Here is a 23,227-nt window from a genome sequence, read left to right as displayed (position 1 = left end):
TCGACGATGTCGGAGGAGATGTTCGGCTCAGGCATGGACGATCCAATCATGCCGATGAAAACGTTGATCTTGCCGAAGGGGACCCTGTAACCATATTCGATCGAATCCGCCTCGGGCCCCCATAGCAGGTTATTGATGTTGTACTTCCCACGGCGGCTCCAAGTCATGAGCCCCGTCGCGTAGCTCCCAAACCCTGGTAGGGCTCCCTTTGAGAACTCAACTCCACCGTGCGCAGGCCCTACGGTGGGCGCCAATTGTCGTGGTTTTGTCACGACAGATGTCCTCGTGAAAGGACTTAGTATTGGAGCCATCGCACCTTGGTGGCGACTCAAAGGGGTTCAACGGGAGTGAGACGGCGATTTACCCAGGTTCGGCCCCTCGTGAGGAGGTAAAATCCTACGTCCTGCTTTGTGTTGTATTGATGGAGTTTCGATTACAAGGAGGGCGTAACTCGCCAGACCTAGCACTCGATGATTTCTAACCTGTCCTCTTCTTCCCTGGGACTCGCCTTTATATACAGGTCGAGTCCCTAGGGTTTACAAGGGTCCTTTCCTTTTTTACAAATCGTGACTCTTACAACCTCTAAGTCGCCACCTTTCCAAAGCTTGGAAACCTTCTCTGTCTTGGACTCCTTCCGGAAGTTGCAAACCGCCATACAACCCTCGGTCCTCCAAGCCAAGGCCCGAACCATACTTTAGACGAATCGCCAGATTTGGTGACCCGGCCCAACTAGGGCGGGTTATCAACAAATAATATCCCCAACACCGGGGGTCCACCGAAAGGGGGCAACGACCCCGGGAGGCAAGATGGGCCAAGTGGGGGAGGGAACCAGCCCCTAGGTGGGCTGGTGCGCCCCCCACTCAGCCCATGGCGCAGGAAGAGGGGAGAGGGGGGAAACCCTAGCGCAGGTGGGCCAAAGGCCCACCAGAGGGGTGCGCCACCCCTCCTCACCCCCTGGCCGCCGCACCTCCCATGGGGGGTCTGCCGCACCACCTAGGGTGGGAACCCTAGGGGTGGCACCCCCTCCCCTCCTCCTATATATAGTGGGCACTTTTGGGCTTGTGGAAATACATTTTTCCCTCTCCCTCGGCGTAGCCCTGCCCTTCTATCTCCTCCTCTCTGTCGGTGCTTGGCGAAGCCCTGCCGGGAGACCTCGTCTCTCCATCAACACCACGCCGTCGTGCTGTCGGAGATCTTCCCCAACCTCTCCCTCCTCCTTGCTGGATGAAGGTGCGGGAGACGTCACCGGGCTGCACGTGTGTTGAGCGCGGAGGTGCCGTAGTTCGACACTAGATCGGAATCACACCGCGATCTGAATCACCGCGAGTACGACTCCATCACCCGCGTTCTAGTAACGCTTCCGCTTAGCGATCTTCAAAGGTATGAATATGCTCTCACCCCTCTCTCGTTTCTGGTCTCTCCATAGGAAGATCTGAATATGTGTAGGATTTTTTTTGAATTTATGCTACGTTCCCCAACAGTGGCATCCGAGCCAGGTTTTCTATGCGTAGATTCTATGCACGAGTAGAACACAAAAGGTTGTGGGCGATGATTTGTCAATTGCTTCCCGTTACTAGTCTTATTATTTTCCGACGGTATTGTGGGATGAAGCGGCCCGGACCGACCTTACACGTACGCTTACGTGAGACTGGTTCCACCGACACACATGCACACCGTGCATAAAGGTGGCTAGCGGGTGTCTGTCTCTCCCACTCTAGTCGGATTGGATTTGATGAAAAGGGTCCTTATGAAGGGTAAATAGCTTTGGTATATCATCGTTGTGGCTATCACATAGGTAAGAAGGCGTTCTTGCTAGAAACCCAAATCAGCCACGTAAAACTTGCAACAACAATTAGAGGACGTCTAACTTGTTTTTGCAGGGTTTGACATGTGATGTGATATGGCCAAAGTTGTGATGTTGCATGTATGATGTATGAGATGATCATGTTATTGTAATAGGTTTCATGACTTGCATGTCGATGACTATGACAATCGGCAGGAGTCATAGGAGTTGTCTTAATTTATTGTATGAGATGCAACGCCATGTGCTTACTACTTTTACTTCATTGCTAACGGTTAGCTATGGTAGTAGTGTTAGTAGTAGTTGGCGTGACGACTTCACGGAGACACGATGATGGAGATCATGGTGTCACGCCGGTGACGATGATGATCATGCGATGCCTGAAGATGGAGATCGAAAGAGCAAAGCTGATAACGGCCATATCATGTCACTATATGATTGCATTGTGATGTTTATCATGTTTTTCATCTTATTGCGTAGAACGACGGTAGCATAATAAGATGATCCCTCTTAAAATTTCGAGAACTTATTCCCCTAAGTGTGCACCGTTGTCAAGGATCGTTGTCTCGAAACACCACGTGATGATCGGGTGTGATAGATTCTAACGTTCGCATACAACGGGTGTAAGCCAGATTTACACACGCGAAACACCTAGGTTGACTCGACGAGCTTAGCATGTACAGACATGACCTCGAATACAAGAGACCGAAAGGTCGAACATGAGTCGTATGGTTGAATACGATCAGCATGAAGTTGCTCACCATGGTGACTAGCCCGTCTCACGTGATGATCGGACACGGGTTAGTCAACATGGATCATGTATCACTTAGATGACTAGAGGGATGTTGATTTAAGTGGGAGTTCATACTTAATTTGATTAAATGAACTTAATTGTCATGAACTTAGTCTAAAAGTTGTCTTTATAAATATTGTATATGGCCAACGTCAACCTCAATTTCAACGCATTCCTAGAGAAAAACAAGCTCAAAGATGATGGTAGCAACTATGCGGACTGGGTTCGCAACTTGAAGCTCATCCTTGAAGCAGCTAAAAAGGCTTCTGTCCTTGATGCGCCGCTAGGTGACCCTCCCGCTCCCGCGACAGCCCAGGACATTCTGAACGTCTGGCAAACGCGGAGTGATGACTACTCTCTGGTTAGGTGTGGCATGTTATACAGTTTAGAAACGGGGCTCCAAAGGCGTTTTGAGCAACACGGTGCATATGAGATGTTCCAAGAGCTGAAGCCAGTTTTTCAAGCTCATGCCCGTGTCGAGAGATATGAAGTCTCCGACGAGTTCTTTAGCTGTAAGATGGAGGAGAACAATTCTGTCAGTGAGCACATACTCAAAATGTCTGGGTTACACGGTTGTCTGACTTCACTTGGAGTCGAACTTCCGGATGATGCTATAATTGACAGAATCCTCTAGTCTCTCCCACCAAGCTACAAAGGTTTTGTGCTGAAATACAACATGCAAGGGATGGAGAAGACCATTCCCGAGTTGTACTCGATGCTCAAGTCTGCAGAAGTAGAAATCAAGAAAGAGCATCAAGTGTTGATGGTCAACAAGACTACTAGTTTCAAGAAAGGCAAGGGTAAGAAGAACTTCAAGAAAGACGGCAAAGCCGTTGCCGTGCCCGGTAAGCCAGATGCCGGGAAGAAGAAAAAGAATGGACCCAAGCCTGAGACTGAGTGCTTCTATTGTAAGGGAAAGGGTCACTGGAAGCGGAACTGTCCCAAATACTTAGCGGACAAGAAGGCCGGCAACGTTAAAGGTATATGTGATATACATGTTATTGATGTGTACCTTACCAGCGCTCGTAGTAGCTCCTAGGTATTTGATACCGGTGCAGTTGCTCACATTTGCAACTCAAAGCAGGAACTCCGGAGTAAGCGGAGACTGGCAAAGGACGAGGTGACGATGCGCGTCGGGAATGGCTCCAAGGTCGATGTGATCGCTGTCAGCACGTTACCTCTACATCTACCGCCGGGATTAGTTTTAAACCTTAATAATTGTTATTTAGTACCAGCTTTAAGCATGAACATTGTATCAGGGTCTTGCTTAATGCGAGACGGCTACTCATTTAAGTCAAAGAATAATGGTTGTTCTATTTATATGAGTGATATGTTTTATGGTCATGCTCCGCTAGTAAATGGTTTATTCTTGATGAATCTCGATCGTGATGTTACGCATATTTATAGTGTGAGTACGAAAAGATGTAAAGTTGATAATGATAGTCCCACGTACTTGTGGCACTGCCGCCTTGGTCATATCGGCGTTAAGCGCATGAAGAAGCTCCATACTGATGGACTATTAGAGTCTCTTGACTTTGAATCATTTGAAACATGCGAACCGTGCCTCATGGACAAGATGATTAGACTCCATTCTCAGGAATAATGGAGAGAGCAACCGACTTATTGGAAATAATACATACTGATGTGTGTGGTCCAATGAACGTTGAAGTTCGCGCTGGCTATCCTTATGTTCTCACTCTCACCGATGATTTGGGTAGGTATGGGTATATCTACTTGATGAAGCACAAATGTGAGACATTTGAAAATTTCAAGGAATTTCAGAGTGAGGTCGAGAATCAACGTGACAGAAAAATTAAGTGTCTACGATCTGATCGTGGAGGAGAATATTTGAGTCACGAGTTTGGCACACACCTTAGGAAGTGTGGAATCGTTTCACAACTGACGACGCCTGACACACCGCAGCGCAACGGAGTGTCTGAACATCGTAATCGCACTTTATTAGATATGGTACGATCTATGATGTCTCTTACCGACTTACCGCTATCATTTTGGGGATACGCATTAGAAACTGCAGCATTCGCTTTAAATAGGGCACCGTCTAAATCCGTTGAGACGACACCGTATGAACTATGGTTTGGCAAGAAACCTAAGTTGTCGTTTCTTAAAGTTTGGGTTGCGATGCTTATGTGAAGAAACTTCAACCAGAAATGCTCGAACCCAAAGCGGAGAAATGCGTATTCACAGGATACCCTAAGGAAACTATTGGGTATACCTTCTATCTTAGATCCGAAGGTAAAACCTTTGTTGCCAAGAACGGATCCTTTCTAGAGAAAGAGTTTCTCTCGAAATAAGTAGGTGGGAGGAAGGTAGAACTTGATGAGGTAATTACACCCCCTCTCGAACAGGATAGTAGTGTAGCGCGGGAAGTTGTTCCTGTGGCGCCTACACCAACTGAAGAAGAAGTTAATGATAATGATCATGAAGCTTCGGATCAAGTTACTAGTGAACCACGAAGGTCCACAAGGGCACCTCCGCACCAGAGTGGTACGACAACCCTGTAATGGAAATCATGTTGTTAGACAACGGTGAACCTTCTAACTATGAAGAAGAGATGGCGGGCCCGGATTCCAACAAATGGCTTGAAGCTATGAAATCCGAGATAGGATCCATGTATGAGAACAAAGTATGGACTTTGGTGGACTTGACCGATGACCGGCGAGCCATAGAAAATAAATGGATCTTCAAGAAGAAGACTGATGCAAACGGTAATGTAATCGTTTATAAAGCTCGACTTGTCGCAAAGGGTTTTCGACAAATTCAAGGAATTGACTACAAAGAGACTTTCTCTCCCGTAGCGAAGCTGAAATCAGTCTGAATCATGTTATCAATTGCCGCCTTTTATGATTATGAAATTTGGTAAATGGACGTCAAAACAACGTTCCTTAACGGGAACCTTAAGGAAGAGTTGTATATGATGCAACCAGAAGGTTTTGTCGACCCTAAGGGTGCTAACAAAGTGTGCAAGCTCCAGCACTCCATCTATGGGCTGGTGCAAGCATCTCAGAGTTGGAACATTCGCTTTAATGAGGTGATTAAAGCGTTTGGGTTCATACAGGTTTATGGAGAAGCTTGTCTGTACAACAAAGTGAGTGGGAGCTCTGTAGCTTTCCTCATACTGTATGTGGATGCCATATTATTGATGGGGAATAATATAGAGGTGTTGGAGAGCATAAAGGCCTATTTGAACAAGAGTTTTTCAATAAAGGACCTTGGAGAAACTGCATACATATTGGGCATCAAGATCTATAGAGATAGATCGAGACGCCTCATAGGTCTTTCACAAAGTACATACCTTGACAAGATATTGAAGAAGTTCAATATGGAAAACTCAAAGAAAGGGTTCTTACCAGTTTTGCAAGGTATGAGATTGAGTAAGACTCAGTCGCCGACCACGGCAGCAGATAGAGAGAAGATGAGTAATGTCCCCTACGCTTCAGCCGTAGGCTCTCTTATGTATGCCATGATATAAAACTTGCCATAATTTTGGTAGGGAGGTACCAAAGTGATCCCGGTATGGAACACTAGACAGCGGTCAAGAATATCCTTAAGTACCTGAAGAGGACTAAGGAAATGTTTCTCGTTTATGAAGGTGACGAAGAGCTCGTCGTAAAGGGTTACGTCGACGCTAGCTTCGACACAGATCCGGATGACTCTAAGTCACAGACCGGATACGTATATGTTTTGAATGGTGGGGCAGTGAGCTGGTGGAGCAGCAAGCAAGAAGTCGTGGCAGCATCTACATGTGAAGCGGAGTACATAGCTGCTTCAGAAGCGGCTCATGAAGGAATTTGGATGAAGGAGCTCATCACCGACCTTGGAGTGGTTCCAAGCGCGTCGGGTCCAATGACACTCTTCTATGATAACACTGGGGCCATTGCCATAGCCAAGGAGCCCAGGTTTCACCGGAAGACGAAGCACATCAAACGCCGCTACAACTCCATCCAGGACCATGTCCAGAGTGGAGTAATAGAGATTTTTAAAGTACACACGGATCTGAATGTTGCAGACCCTTGACTAAACCTCTTCCACGAGCAAAACATGATCAACACCATAATGCTATGGGTGTTCGATACATCACAATGTAACTAGATTATTGACTCTAGTGCAAGTGGGAGACTGTTGGAAATATGCCCTAGAGGCAATAATAAAATGGTTATTATCATATTTCCTTGTTCATGATAATCGTCTATTGTTCATGCTATAATTGTATTAAGAGGAAACAGTAATACATGTGTGAATAAATAGATCACAATGTGTCCCTAGCAAGCCTCTAGTTGGCTAGCTCGTTAATCAATAGATGATCATGGTTTCCTGGTCATGGGCATTAGATGTCATTGATAACGGGATCACATCATTGGGAGAATGATGTGATGGACAAGACCCAATCCTAAGCGTAGCACTAGATCGTATTGTTCGTATGCTAAAGCTTTTCTAATGTCAAGTGTATTTTCTTCGACCGTGAGATTGTGCAACTCCCGGATGCCGTAGGAGTGCTTTGGGTGTATCAAACGTCACAACGTAACTGGGTGACTATAAAGGTGCACTACGGGTATCTCCGAAAGTGTCTGTTGGGTTGGTACGAATCGAGATCCGGATTTGTCACTCCGTGTGACGGAGAGGTATCTCTGGGCCCACTCGGTAGAACATCATCATGAGCTCAATGTGACCAAGGAGTTAGTCACACGATGACGTGCTACGGAACGAGTAAAGAGACTTATCGGTAACGAGATTGAAGAAGGTATAGGTATACCGACGATCGAATCTCGGGCAAGTTCTATACCGACACACAAAGGGAATTGTATACGGGATTGATTGAATCCTTGACATCGTGGTTCATCCGATGAGATCATCGTGGAGCAAGTGGGAGCCACCATGGGTATCCAGACCCTGCTGATGGTTATTGGCCGGAGAGGTGTCTCGGTCATGTCTACCTGTCTCCCGAACCCGTAGGGTCTACACACTTAAGGTTCGATGACGCTAGGGTTATAGGGAATTGTTATACGAGGTTATCGAAAGTTGTTCGGAGTCCCGGATGAGATCCCAAACGTCACGAGGAGCTCCGGAATGGTCCGGAGGTAAAGATTGATATATAGGACGGATGGTTTCGGACACCGGAAGTGTTTCGGGCATCACCGAAAGGGGGCAACGACCCCGGGAGGCTAGATGGGCCAAGTGGGGGAGGGAACGAGCCCCTAGGGGGGCTGGTGCGCCCCCCACTCAGCCCATGGCGCAGGAAGAGGGGAGAGGGGGGAACCCTAGCGCAGGTGGGCCTAAGGCCCACCAGAGGGGTGCGCCACCCCTCCTCCCCCCTGGCCGCCGCACCTCCGATATGGGGGGTCTGCCGCACCACCTAGGGTGGGAACCCTAGGGGTGGCACCCCCCTCCCCTCCTCCTATATATAGTGGGCACTTTTGGGCTTGTGGAGATACAATTTTCCCTCTCCCTCGGCGCAGCCCTGCCCTTCTTTCTCCTCCTCTCTGCCGGTGCTTGGCGAAGCCCTGCCGGGAGACCTCGTCTCTCCATCTACACCACGCCGTCGTGCTGCCGGAGATCTTCCCCAACCTCTCCCTCCTCCTTGCTGGATCAAGGTGCGCGACACGTCACCGGGCTGCACGTGTGTTGAACGCGGAGGTGCCGTAGTTCGGCACTAGATCAGAATCACACCACGATCTGAATCGCCGTGAGTACGACTCCATCACCCGCGTTCTAGTAACGCTTCCGCTTAGCGATCTTGAAAGGTATGAAGATGCTCTCACCCCTCTCTCGTTGCTGGTCTCTCCATAGGAAGATCTGAATATGCGTAGGAAATTTTTTGAATTTATGCTATGTTCCCCAACATCCCTCACAAGTTGGGACGAGTCTCTAGACTTTACAAAAAAATAAAAGAGGCTATCGAAGCCCATAAAAAATAAAAAAGGCCAAAGAAGCCCACACAAAAAAATGAGAAAAGAGAGAAAGGACAATGCTACTATCTTTTTTCCACACTTATGCTTCAAAGTAGCACCATGTGGAATGATTTTTTCCGCAATAGAAGATACACAGGGAACTTGAGAACCAAGGCAAAGGACCCCGGGGGAGGTCACAAGCCCCCTAGTCGCGGCCTGGGGGCGCGCCTACCAGGCTTGTGGGCCCCACGTGGCTCCTTTTCCCTACTTCTTTCGCCTATAAATTCCCTAAAAATCCAGAACCACTAGGGAGAGCCACAAAAATACTTTTTCGCTGCCGCAAGCTTCTGTCTCTGCAAGATCCCATCTGGGGACCGTTCTGTTGCCCTACCGGAGGGGGATTCGAACACGGAGGGCTTCTTCATCAACACAATTGCCTCTCCGATGATGCGTGAGTAGTTTACCACAGACCTTCGGGTCCATAGCTAGTAGCTAGATGGCTTCTTCTCTCTCTTGGATCTTCAATACAAAGTTCTCCATGATCTTCATGGAGATCTATCCGATGTAACCTTCTTTTGCGGTGTGTTTGTCGAGATCCGATGAATTGTGGATTTATGATCAGATCATCTATGAATATTATTTGAGTCTCCTCTAATCTCTTATATGCATGATTTCGTATCCTTGTAATTTTCTTGAGTTGTGGGTTTCGTTTGGCCAACTTGATCTATAATTCTTGCAATGGGAGAAGTGCTTGGTTTTGGGTTCATACCGTGCGATGTCCTTACCCAGTGACAGAAGGGGTAGCGAGGCATGCATCGTGTTGTTTCCATCAAGGGTAAAAAGATGGGGATTATATCTATTGCATGAATTTATTCCTCTACATCATGTCATCTTGCTTAAGGCGTTACTCTGTTTGTTATGAACTCAATACACTAGATGCATGCTGGATAGCGGTCGATGTGTGGAGTAATAGTAGTAGATGCAGAAAGTATCGGTCTACTTGGCTCGGACGTGATGCCTATATGTATGATCATTGCCTTAGATATCATCATGACTTTGCGCGATTCTATCAATTGCTCGATAGTAATTCGTTCACCCACCGTAATACTCGCTATCATGAGAGAAGCCTCTAGTGAACACTATGGCCCCCGGGTCTACTTCACCTCATATCTTCAGATCAACATATTTACTTTGTTGCACTTTTCACCTTCAGATCTCACCTTGCAAATAATCGTGAAGGGATTGACAACCCCTTTATAGCGTTGGGTGCAAGTTTGTTTGTTTTTGCGCAGGTACATTAGTGCCTCATCTTGATACTCCTACTGGATTGATACCTTGGTTCTCAAACTGAGGGAAATACTTATTGCTGCTGTGTTGCATCACCCTTTCCTCTTTAAGGGAAAAACCAACGCAATCTCAAGAGGTAGCAGGTATATACATCAACTCCATTGCCCCTCGATGATACGTAAGTAGTTCACCACAGACCTACGGGTCCATAGCTAGTAGCTAGATGGCTTCTTCTCTCTCTTTGATCTTCAATACCATGTTCTTCATGATCTTCATGGAGATCTATTCGATGTAATATTCTTCTGAGGTGTGTTTGTTGAGATCCGATGAATTGTGAGTTTATGTTCAGATTATCTATGAATATTATTTGAATCTCTTCTGAATTCTTATATGCATGATTTCATATCTTAGCAAGTCTCTTCGAGTTATTGGTTTGGTCTGGCCAACTAGATAGGCAATTCTTGCAATAGGATAAGTGCTTAGTTTTGGGTTCAATCTTGCGGTGTCCACACCCGGTGACATAGTAGGGGTAGCGAGGCACGTATTGTATTTTTTCCATCGAGGATAAAAAGATGGGATTTTCATCATATTGCTTGAGTTTATCCCTCTACATCATGTCATCATACTTAATGCGTTACTCTATTCTTCATGAACTTAATACTGTAGTGCAGGCAGGAGTCGGTCGATGTATGGAGTAATAGTAGTAGATGCAAAATCGTTTCGGTCTACTTGACATAGACGTGATGCCTATATGCATAATCATTGCCTTGGATATCGTCATAATTATTCTCTTTTCTATCAATTGCTCGACAGTAATTTGTTCACCCACCGTATTATTTTCCTTCATGAGAGAAGCCTCTAGTGAAACCTGTTGCCCCTGGTCTATTTTTCATATTATATTTTCAGATCTATAAACTAAAAATACCAAAAATATATTCATGTAATTTATTTACATTTGTTTCCGCGGTCTTTTATATCTATCTCTATCACATCTCATCCTTCCAAATAACTGTGAATGGATTGACAACCCCATTTTGCGTTGGGTGCAAATGTTTGATTGTTTGTGTAGGTACTATGATTGGGGCCTTGCTTATTCCTTCTACTGGATTGATACCTTGGTTCTTAACAAAGTGAGGAAAATACTTATCTACTTTGTTGCATCACCCTTTCCTCTTCAAGGGAAAACCAACGCAAGCTCAAGAAGTAGCATGTCGCTGCTCTCGCGTCGGCTGCTCCCGTCGGCGCCTCACCTCCTCCGCATGCGTCCTCGTCGATCGCGGCACCGCTGGCACTGGGATCCTCTCCGGATCCAAGTGTCAGTTGTGCGGCAACGTGATATCGCGGCAGGGGAGTGTGATGCAGTGCTCCCCGTGCCACCTCGCTTGGCGCACTCGCATGCTGACCCGCTGGCGAGGCGGACGGGAAGACCCGGCGCGCGGACAGGGACAACGGGGGACTTGCCCTTGTCTTTCACGGAGAAGAACCCCATGGTGGTGGTGGCTAGGGTTTGTTGTCGATGGGGGAGCAGGGATGGCTAGATGGGGATGAGGCGACTTCTGGAAGAGGATGAAGCCGACCCCTCCACACATTCGGATTAAAAAAGACGTCTGTGGTTTGCTGACGCCTGGGCCTGTGGTGGACGGTCGTCGTAAATAAAGACAACGCCGGCTTTGACCTGACGCCATGTGTCGACAGACGCGGACATGAGAAGACGTGGGTCGCGTCCTCACTGACGCATTTCAATCGTAATTTTGGGTTGAAAATGGGTCCTCGCGAACTCGAAGCGGACGCATTTTAGGTTTAGTTCGGCGTGTTGGGTTTTCAATTTTTATCCGTGTCGATTCAAACGGATGACACGATTTGGGTCGCTTTGATTTGAAATGGCTCTTAAAAACGTTTTTATATTATTGGGACCGGGGGGTATTTGATTACACACTGTTTTCCGAGCGCTGCCGATTCCAGCTCCAGTGACCACCATCGAGTTCGTGAAGCCCATCTTTGACGAGTCGGGTTCGGTCCACGAGTATGAATACCCAAGTCACTCTGCAAGACGAGCTTTCTACATGCCATCGATCATGGCTCGTTGTGAGCTCCGGGAATGCTTCCAGTACAAGGCGTTTGTGTTCCATGATACGTCCACAGTGAGCTACATCGTGGTGCTCATCCACAGGCCGCATACTCACCTCTCCTTTGCAAGAGTTGGGAAGGATGATAAGTGGACGTTGCTGCAACCACACTGTGAGTCTGTGACTACCTGGACTGCACCTACAAGGATGGGTTGTTGTATGCGGTGTGTACCATGTGTCTCCTCAGCTTTGGACCAACTGGCCTTCTCCCGTGTGGATCACACCCAGTCTTACTGTGATCAAACTGCCGCCGAATGACCGTTGGCTCAGTGGACCGTTGCGTGGACTATCGAAGATAGAAGAGGCCAAGAGGGCACCTATAGGGCTCTCTTTGCCACCCTTGGGATCCCATTCAGCCTTGGTCCAACTGGCATGCTCCAGTGTTTTGAAAAAGTAGGTGCGCTGGAGGGCGAGCTCGTTGCCTAGGCCCTAAGGCTACCCGTAATGGGAGTATCATAAGTAGTATCATGCATGCCAACTATGCAATTTCGATGACATGACATGGAATTAAATGAAGAAAGAGAGGGTTGGGTATCATATCATGATACCGTATCATATTAAATATTGTGCTACTATGTGTCTTGCATGGCAATAAATGAATCACTTTATGATACTAACATATGATACTATGCATTACGGTTGTGGTATCATACACTAGTATCGTATGCATGATACTAGTATATGATACTACCCATTACAACCAGCCTAAGCTGTGGAGAAGCATGCATGTGCAGCAGAATATGAAACGGTGGCATTGTGAAGAGAAATAAGAACTCTGTTATACTTGTTTTGTGTTCTGTTTTGTGCCAATCTGCTGTTTTGACCTGCCGTGTTGCTGTTTGGAGCTGATGTGCAGCTAGCTGTTCTTATGAGTCTAGTCTTCTCTTACTGTTGTTCACTTATTAAGTTAGTTTGACTCGTCATCTCTGATTGCCGTGCTCTTGCTCGCTTGTTGCAAGGACGATCGCAAGGAGTTGTTTGTACCTAGTACATAGTAGTAGCATCTTTCTGTCTGTATGCAGGTTGGTCTGTGATGTGCATCGGCTTGCTGCAATCATTGAATGGTGCAAAGTGAGGAGGTATTCAGATGTGCCAACAAGGGTTGCTGATCCATGCCTGATGTGTTTAACACCCTGAACTGCTAATCGATGCTCTCGGGTATAAAGCACATCTTAACTCACTGACTTCTTGGTAGCCTTCTCATATGCACGAGCAATTATAGTAACTTTGGGGCTTATCTTTTCAAGATATTGTATATGAGTTAGCGTTTGTACTTTGTTCAGGACAATCTACAGATGGCGAAGTCGAGGAAAGGAATGGATACCGTGATTCTGTTCAGCATGACAGCCAGTATCATGAGCAATGATACCTCGATAGAAGATCTGAAGCTGCCGCCAACCAACAGTGAGCGTTCTGATAGCGCAGGTGAATCGTGGAGCGAAGAATGTCAGGCTGAGAAGTAGAAGATGACCAGAGGCAAGAAAGGGAGCACAAAACTTCTCTGGCACCCTACTTTTCCTCCTTGTCTGTGCTGTGGTGATACTGATCGTGTCGCTCTTGCTAGCGTCTTTCTGTCAGTATGCAGGTTGTTCGGCGATGTGCATTGGCTTCGGTGCAAATTGCGAGTTAAAGGTGGGTAAAGGTTGAGAAGTTTTGTTGATTTAGTCGAAGCCATAGTAATACTTTGCTGGATTGTACATTCTGAATGTTGGCATGATGAATACTATGCCTAATAGTTTTGTGTTCAGTGTGGAAGCTGAAGCGTAGCAGATAATATACCTTGCTGCATTTTTCTGAAGGACCGCTGAATTACTAATAGTTGCATTCTTTTTACAGACTAATATGCAGCTAGTGTACTACTCCCTCCGTTCCATAATATATGTCTTTTTAGAGATTTCACTAAAGGACTACATACGGATGTATATAGACATATTTTAAAGTATACATTCAATCATTTTGTTCCGTATGTAGTCCCCTAGTGAAATCGCTTAAAAGACTTATATTTAGGAACGGAGGGAGTAGCAGATTACATGAGTGGCATGTAGTCTACTTGCTAGTCTTGATGATGGTATTGTTCACCCATTTTCATTATCATCTGAATAGAAGTATACATTACAAGCTAGATTGACAAGAAAATGTAAATGTTTCCGCAAGCTAGTTTTGTTATGACTGCTTATGAATATTTTCTGCTTAAAAAAATGTTATATAACACTCTTATTTTCTACGTACAGAAGGTATTTTTTCCTAAGCAGAGTGTTGTTGCAACCAAATAAGATATCCTTCTTATTCCTCTCAAGTTGCCAGCCTTGAGAATCAGAATAAGGGTTACTCAGCCATGCACATCTAGAAATCAAATCCACACAAAAGATGGGGGTTGCATGCTAACAAGATGCATCCAAAAATGGTAAGACAATGGTTCAAGGACAACAGTACCACATCCAACAAACAAGTGCCAAAAAGATTACCTCACGCTTGATTTGTTTTGCGACCTAAACTTTGCCTACAACTCCATAGTGATCCACTATAGGCAAAATGATATCAGATTCCATGCGTCCGTGAATAAAACCTTTAGGATCCCCATCATGAGCACTCGCGGCAGCGATGACAACCTGATGTGCAGTGGCGGAGCTAGTGGAGAATCAAAGGGGAGGGGCCGAGGAGAGGGGGGGGGGGTGCAAAGAGAAAATATGCATCTTTGGAAGGGGAGGGGGGCAAATTACATCAATATGCTTAACTTAAGGCTCCTTTTTCCATTAAATATGCTACGCTTTGTGTGTGTGTGTGGGGGGGGGGGGGGGTGCAGCGGCCCCCTCAGCATTGCGTGTACGTCCACCATTGCCGATGTGGTAGAGGCGAGGGTTTGGTTTGGGTTTGAGAGAGGCCATGTGAGGGGGAACCAAGGGAGGGAGAAAGAGAAAATAATTCAATAGGAGAAAAGGTAGAGATGAGTTGCTACAGTCATTGTTGCGTCACTGTCGTCTCTTGTTTAAGGAAGAAATCCTATAATAAGAGCTTGTCCATCAACGCTAGCGAGCAACGACGACAGATACAAACACTATTAATGTTATGGAAATTTTTGGGCGGTTGCTACAAATCAACCAACTGATTTTGGTGGAAAATCAGTCGGGTTGACAGCCATCTGATTGCGTTGCTGACGGACGTCGGATCAGGTCCCTCCCCCGTGTCTCTGTCCCTTGCGTTTCTCGGCAGCAACATCGCGTTGACGCAGCAAAGCTCAACTCTCGTGGGTCATAGCAGCCATTGTCGTCACTATACGCTGCACTGCAGCTCTCGCAATCGGTGAGGTCCGCTGCGCTGCAACTCTCGTCGCCGATGAGGTCCACCGGTCCTAGGCTCCTAGCACAACATGTTGCACTGCAACTCCGCCGCGCCGACGATGTGTTGCATTACAACTCCCGTCACCGATGAGGTCCACTGATCGCACCATTATGTGTTGCAATGCAGCTCCGCCGCGCGCCGACGATGAGATGACCGCATCACCATGAACATTGCACTGCAGCTCTACCACCGGTGACGACGGTGAAGTCCGCCAGCAAATACAACATCATGTGTTGCACTGCATCTCCGCCACGCGTGCCTCGTCGCGCTGCGTTGCAACTCCCCGCAAACTGATGTGTTGCTTCATCGCTCGCCGAGATCTGGAGAGGAAACATCACCAAGCGCACTGCGCAACGTTGCTACGTCGGTATCATCGCCGGCACTGCACCGACATGCTTGGCAACACCAACACATCAACAACTCGACGATGCTCGGCAACTCTGATCGCAACAACGACCGACACGGGGACGGAGTGTCAGTGCACCACCAACGACGACAAGAGCGGTTTGCAGCAGAGCATTGAGCTTGGGCAGCAGCCCCTGGATTGCTCGTGGGGCGCGTTGGCCGACGAAGAGAAACGGGAAGAGATGAGAGGTGTAAGACGAAAAGGGGATCGACCGAGGGAGGAAACTAGTGGCTCGTGATGTACGTGTGTAGTAGATGAGGAGGTAAGGCCCCGACGGTGCTTGCCACATACCGACATCGTGGCGAGCGTGAGAGGCGGCTTACGGAGACGATCGTATCGTCCGCCTGAATATAAACGTTTTCTAAAATTCGTTGTGTGCCCTTCCGCGGCTCCGGAGGGAAGGGGAGAAGGGTGTCGAATAGCCCAGGAAACGAGGGACTCGAACGTCAATTGTGCGCACAGAATCAGATCTCCCCACTATAATCCGCACCGTCTCTGTTCGATCCAACGGCCCAGTTTTCGGCGGATGCTCTCATCATCATCAGAAAGCCAAAAAGAAAACACACGCAGCCTCCTCCTCTCTCTCCATCTGTTCCTCCCACATCGCCGCCGCTGCCGCCCCCACCGCCGCCGGCGACCTCGCCGTCTCCCCCACCGCCGCCGCGCTCCGCCCTCTCCCCCTCTCTCCCTCCCTCCCTTCACCTTCTGCCCCTGCCCCAGGTCGGGCCGCGGATCGAGCTTCCCTCCCCGTCCCAGGTCGGGGGGGCCGCAGATCGAGCAGGTCTGCCCCGATCCGCGCCGTAGACAAGGGCTTGGAGCAGGGCAGCGCCGGGAGGGGAGCATCTGCGCGCCGCCGCCGCCGGGAGAGGAGCTCGTCGAGCCAAGGTCCACCCCCGCTCCTCCTCTCTGCGCGGCCGCGCCTTGCTTGCCTGGTTCGATTCCGTTTGCTCTTCTTCACTGATGCGGCTTCCTCTCGCAGGTGCGCAAGAGACATCCGTGTGGTGTTGAACGGGGACTCTTCTTCCACTCCGACGCCTCCCTCCGGTGGCACAGGAGGTAAGCCACGTGTTCCTCTCCCATGCTCTGTGTGCCCACGGCCGTCGCACCATGGGTGGCAGTTTCTAGGTTTTTGCCCGGGATGCGGTGATGGAGTGTCCTGGTATTTACGAAGGAAAATTAACCAGTAATGATGGTGGTGATGGAGTGCTGGCCATCATTGCATTGGAGTAGAAGCTTGTAGAAATCCTGATGTTTATGGAGGAAAATTATCCCTCAACATGCTCGTATCGTATCATGATTCAACAGTTTAATTACCATATCGATGTACTATATGGTACCTTATCTATGGCCATACGGAAATTCCATTTGAGACACCTAAGCCTTTTGCAAAGTAAAAAAAAAAGCGCTAGGCATTAGTTGTACGTTTTGCCATTGTGTGCACATTAAGCGCAATTAAGCCCTACGCGTTTTTAACTATGTCCTTGTGTATGTTTTGACTATGCATGATTTACATATTCGAGTTTCACAAAATTAGCACGACTGCTATCCTATAGGTGACCAATAGGTATTTTGCGGGGCCTGCAAGATGGATACAATGACCACACTGATAGTTACGTATATGCGATTTACTGGCAAAGGTTGAAAAGCCTTGTGTATATTTGAATATACGTGATTGAAAAGCGGTTTTTTTCTTTTCTTTTAGTATAATGCCTGTAGACAAGCTACCAAGTTGGTATGGAAATTAGTTTTATACTACCGTTTACAATCCATTGTGCCGTAGTAGATTTTGTGCTGGCCATCGCGCCATGGATTTGGGCTTTGGTGATGGGAGTGTCCTGATATTTATGGAGGAAAATGAGTGCTGATCATCGCTGCATGGAGTAGAAGCTTATAGAAATCCTGATATTTATGGAGGGAAATTATCACTCAAACTTGCTCATATTGTATCAATAATTGAAGAGTTTGAATACCATACTGATCTACTATATGCTAACCATACGTCCTGAAGAAAATCCTATGAGACACTATGCATGATTTACATATTCGAGGTTCACAAAATTAACACTACTGCTATCTTATAGGTGACCAAAAGGTATTTTGTGAGGTTTACAAGATGGATAAAATGACCACATTGATAGTTACTTATACATGATTTGCTGGCAAAAATTGAAAAGGCCTTGTGTATGTTTTAACTATACATGATTGAAAAACCATTTTTTTTTCTTTAGTATAGTACTTGTAGACAAGCTATCACAATAATTTATACTACCTTTTACATTACTTTGCGGACATGTGTTCCATGTTCTGACAAGGAATAACCTAAGGTTTACTTTTCATTGATAATTGGCTTTCCAACTGCAGAAATTGAGGAGTACAGCATAACACAAGCAAATTGAACCTCTCCTTCCTATGGGGGTTTGTTTTGATTTCAAGTATGGCTTTCGTGAAACGCAAAACCTGACTGGAAAACAGCCTAACTTAGGTTGACGGAATGGTAAAAATGCTAGTGGAGTTATCCTTCAACGTTATTATATGATAACCATTCGGTTTCAGTTGTATTTTCCTTAACTGCATATCTTTGATTGACACAAAGGCATATTTTCCTATCTATTATTAATTTCATTTAGAACAAGTTACCAAGTTTTTTACATCAAAATTGTGGTCCTTGTATACATATTCTGCTGGTAAAACAAGTGACAACCTAAGACTTGTGTTTTAATGGATAATTGGCTTTCCAACTGCAGATATCGAGGAGCACAGCAGTAAAACGAGCAAATTCTGCCTTTCTTCTTATGGAGGATCGTGTTGGTGTCAAGTATGAGAGTGTCAATGAGAGCAAAGAGCGTAAGGGAGGGCATGGCATCCCAAAGGTTTCCATGGTTCCGCTCGTCTTCCTCATATTCTATGAAGTCTCAGGGGGGCCCTTTGGGATTGAGGATAGTGTCAAGGCTGCTGGACCGCTCCTAGCAATTGTGGGTTTTCTTCTGTTTGCGGTCATATGGAGTATTCCAGAAGCCCTAATCACTGCTGAGATGGGCACTATGTTTCCTGAGAATGGTGGCTATGTCGTCTGGGTCTCTTCAGCTCTTGGGCCCTTTTGGGGTTTTCAGCAAGGCTGGGCGAAGTGGCTCAGTGGTGTCATAGACAATGCTCTCTACCCAGTCCTTTTTCTTGACTATGTCAAGTCCAGTGTTCCAGCTCTCGGGGGTGGGCTTCCAAGGACTTTTGCGGTGCTTATCCTCACAGTTGCCCTTACTTACATGAACTACAGAGGATTAACGATAGTTGGCTGGGTGGCAGTCTTTCTTGGGGTATTCTCTCTGCTCCCTTTCTTTGTAATGGGATTGATAGCAATTCCACATATTGAGCCTTCAAGATGGTTTGAAATGGACCTGGACAATGTGAATTGGGGCCTGTATCTAAACACTCTGTTTTGGAACCTCAACTACTGGGATTCAATCAGTACATTGGCTGGAGAGGTTGAGAATCCAAAGAGAACCCTCCCCAGGGCACTTTCTTATGCTCTTGTTTTAGTAGTCGGGGGATACCTCTACCCTCTGATCACCTGTACAGCGGCGGTTCCGGTTGTTCGGGAGTCATGGACAGACGGGTATTTTTCAGACATTGCAAAAATCCTTGGTGGTTTCTGGTTGCACTCGTGGATTCAAGCGGCGGCCGCATTGTCTAACATGGGCAATTTTGTTACTGAAATGAGCAGCGATTCTTACCAGCTTCTCGGGATGGCTGAGCGTGGCATGCTCCCCGAGTTCTTTGCCAAGAGATCACGCTACGGGACCCCGCTGATTGGCATCCTGTTCTCGGCGTTCGGCGTGGTCCTGCTGTCCTGGATGAGCTTCCAGGAGATCATTGCCGCGGAGAACTACCTCTACTGCTTTGGGATGATACTGGAGTTCATCGCCTTCATCAAGCTGAGGATGACCCACCCAAGCACCTCCCGGCCTTTCCGGATCCCGCTGGGCACCGTTGGCTCCGTCCTGATGATCATCCCTCCGACCATCCTGATCGTCGTGGTGATGGTGCTGGCTTCCTTCAAGGTGATGGCCGTGAGTGTCCTGGCGGTGCTTGTTGGCTTTGCGCTGCAGCCGGCCCTGGTGTACATGGAGAAGAAGCGGTGGCTGAGATTCTCCGTCAGCGAGGACCTGCCCGATCTGCTGGAGTCCTCGGCGGCACCGCCAGCCGAAGATGACACCACCCCTCTCGTTGTCTGATTTATGATGCAAAGTGTAATAAAAAGGATAGGAACATGATGCCCTGTATAATGCCTTGTGGCATCCATATTTGCTGTTGTATACCAACGTGTTGTCATGCAAAGGGAATAGCGCATTTTAGAAACATCAAAGGAGCACCTGAGACCATATTTGCCCGAATCTTATAAAGTAGTGATCTAAAAGATGTTATATTATTTTACGGAGGGAGTACTAGATATCACTATGATAGATGTCGGATCAACTGAGATGAGGTTTGGCAGCGCAAATTAATTGGAAATAATACGACAAGTTTATCTGAAACTGTGTGTCCTTTTTGGCTAAGATTCATCAGATTGATCACTGAATTGTAGTACTTATTTGACCTTTTTTTTAATATTTTTTCTTCCGAATGTGAAAAAAACAGTACACTTTGAATCTTTGTACCTTTAAAACACACCAAATGAATCGTTTCCAAGCTACGCAGATAAATGATTTTTTTAAAGATGAACCTAACTTAGTGACCAATCTAGTAAAACAATGAGCTTACATTCACATATGGTTTAAGAAATCTGATGTTTTTGTTTCAGCCACTTGGAGATCGAGAAGAGATTACACGACCATATGATGAGATGCACCTGAGCCTATCAACCACAATTCTGGTCAGTATGTAATTTTCTCCTCAGCCATGCAAACCCTTGGGACGTGGTGAAATCTTTGGTGGACTTCCGGACTCCTCCGGTAGTTTCCGAAACCTTCTAGAAGCTTCCCGACACAACACTGGAAAAACTTAAAACTTTTCCGGTAGCCAAAATATAACTTCCCATATATAAATATACCTCCGGACCCTTCCGGAGCTCCTCGTGACATCCATGATCTCATCCGGGGACTCTGAAAAATATTCAGTAACCAACATACATAACCCAATAATACTATCGTCACCGAACGTTAAGCGTGCGGACCCTATGGGTTCGAGAATCATGTGGACATGACTGAGACACCTCTCCGGTCAATAACCAATAGAGGGACCTGTATGCCCATATTGGTGTCCACATATTCCACGAAGATTTTTATCGGTAGAACCACGATGCCAATGATTCCATCAATCCCGTATGAAGTTCCCTTTGTCCAGCGGTATGTTACTTGCCCGAGATTGATCGTCGGTACCCCTATACCTTGTTCAATCTCGTTACCGGCAAGTATCTTTACTCGTTCCGTAATACAAGATTCTGTGACTAACTCCGTAGTCACATTGTTTACAAGCTTCTTGTGATGTTGTATTACCGAGAGGGCCCAAAGATACCTCTCCGTTAAATGGAGTGACAAATCCCAGTCTCGATCCATGCCAACCCAACAGACACCCTCGGAGATATCTGTAGAGTACCTTTATGATCACCTAGTCACGAAGTCACGTTTGATACACACAAGACATTCCTTCGATGGCAGGGAGTTGCATGATCTCATGGTCTTAGGAACAAATACTTGAGATGAAGAAAACAATAGCAATAAACTTATTGATACGATCAAATGCTATGCTTATGATTTGGGTCTTGTCCATCACATCATTCTTCTAATGATGTGACCCCGTTATCAAATGACAACTCATGTCTATGGTTAGAAAACCTTAACCATCTTTAATCAACGAGCTAGTCTAAAGAGGTTCACTAGGAACACGGCGTTGTCTATGTATCCACACATGTATCTGCGTTTTCGGTCAATACAATTCTTGCATGGATAATAAATGATTATTATGAAGAGGGAAATATGATAATAACCAATTTATTATTGTCTCTAGGGAATATTTCCAACACTTTGGCCGCACGACGCTTGTCAAGTCCGTAATCTCCTCCAACAAGATTGGGAGGTCGTTTCTTTGTTCTGCCTCCAATAAAACTAAGGGTGCTAAGTGCAAAATCAACCGGGAGGTGGTTTGTCGACCACTTGAATATGGTGGTCTTGGGGTGCTCAATACCGGCAAATTCGTGCATGCTTTGCGGCTTCGTTGGTCTTGGCACGAATGGAAGGAGACTTCCTCATGGGTGGACTCTGGCTACCCTTGTACCGAGGAGGACCTCGATTTCTTCTATGCCTCCAGCACCATCACTGCCGGACACGTTGCGAGAACACCTTTTTATTGCGTTCCCTTTGGCTCCTTGGCAGTAAGCTCAAGGACACCGGCACTGTCAACTACGAGGCATCAAAGACAAAAATATGGAAAATGTGTGAGGCGTTTTAAGGAAAATAGTTGGATCTTTAGAATCACGCCCCCCCCCCCCCCCCCCCCATCTCCCCAACATCTTACCCACTGAGCACATCTCGGAGTTCATCACTCTTTGGATGCTCATTGATGATTCCCACCTTGATGAGCTTTTCGAGGGTAATATTGTGTGGAAGCATGCAAATGATAGGGTTTATTCGGCGGCATCCGCTTACAAGGCCCATTTTTTGGGTGTGGTTCGATCCCCACCAAGGGTCCAGTTTTTCTTTGCTTGGTTGGCTTTGCAACATAGGATTAGATCAAACGATAGATTGACCAAGCATGGTTGGGAAAATTGCGGCCTTAGCCCCCTTTGCAAAAGAGAGAAAGAGACCGGGATACACCTCTTCTTGAAGCATCTGTCATTACAAGCACCAAAGTCCTTGATCCAGCAATTCTGGTCAGTATGTAATTCTCCACACCATGCATCAGGTGATCTAAATGCCAGGCTTAACATCTTGTCACGTTTATTCCTAAAGACGGTTTCTAACATCCTGTACCATAGTTCTGAATCAAGTTTACAGCAGAAACCTGCATCTATCTATATTCTGTGTGTATCATCTGTATTTTGGCGTCGTTGGAGTCGGAGGCGGCGAGACTTGTTAGATGGTACTTTCGCTCGGCTGCATCATGCGTCATCTGGGGGTAGCAGCTTAGCTAGGCTGCATTTGAAGTTGTGGTAAGCCAGTAAGATGATGAACAATTTCTTGGACCAATAGCCTGAATTTCGATGAACAATTTAATGTAGAAACAGAATTTCGATGGAACAATGTACTGATGTAGAAACTGAATTTCGACGAAACGATGCTGTGATGTAGAAACTGAATTTCGACGAAACGATGCTCTGATGTAGAAACTGAATTTGGACGAAACAGTGTACTGATGTAGAAACTGAATTTCGATGGAACAATGTACTGATGTAGAAACTGAATTTGGACGAAACAGTGTACTGATGTAGAAACTGAATTTCGATGGAACAATGTACTGATGTAGAAACTGAATTTGGAGGGAACAATGTACTACTAATGTAGAAACTGAATTTGGACGAAACAGTGTAGTGAATTTCAGAAGAACCTCGCATTTTAAAAGGGATTTAGCGCGGCCATA

At 46.5% G+C, this 23,227-nt stretch overlaps 1 protein-coding gene across 3 annotated transcripts; it reads left to right on the top strand.

Annotated features, from left to right (window-relative positions):
• The first annotated feature begins 16,328 nt into the window (after positions 1-16,328).
• Positions 16,329-20,086, top strand: LOC123453026 (probable polyamine transporter At1g31830). Of its 3 annotated transcripts, none has more exons than XM_045129786.1 (4): positions 16,329-16,543; positions 16,638-16,714; positions 18,020-18,090; positions 18,403-20,086. In XM_045129786.1, exon 4 carries the CDS (start codon positions 18,451-18,453, stop codon positions 19,885-19,887), a length of 1,437 nt encoding a protein of 478 aa, XP_044985721.1. In that variant the 5' UTR covers positions 16,329-16,543; positions 16,638-16,714; positions 18,020-18,090; positions 18,403-18,450; the 3' UTR covers positions 19,888-20,086. The 3 variants fall into 3 exon arrangements, with proteins under 3 accessions (XP_044985721.1, XP_044985719.1, XP_044985720.1); XM_045129784.1 differs by having other exon boundaries at positions 18,020-18,152; XM_045129785.1 differs by lacking the exon at positions 18,020-18,090.
• The last annotated feature ends 3,141 nt before the right edge of the window (positions 20,087-23,227 follow it).

This window comes from Hordeum vulgare, chromosome 5H (genome assembly GCF_904849725.1).
Source record: "Hordeum vulgare subsp. vulgare chromosome 5H, MorexV3_pseudomolecules_assembly, whole genome shotgun sequence".
NCBI lineage: Eukaryota > Viridiplantae > Streptophyta > Magnoliopsida > Poales > Poaceae > Hordeum > Hordeum vulgare.
This window is presented reverse-complemented; position numbering and strand designations above follow the sequence as displayed.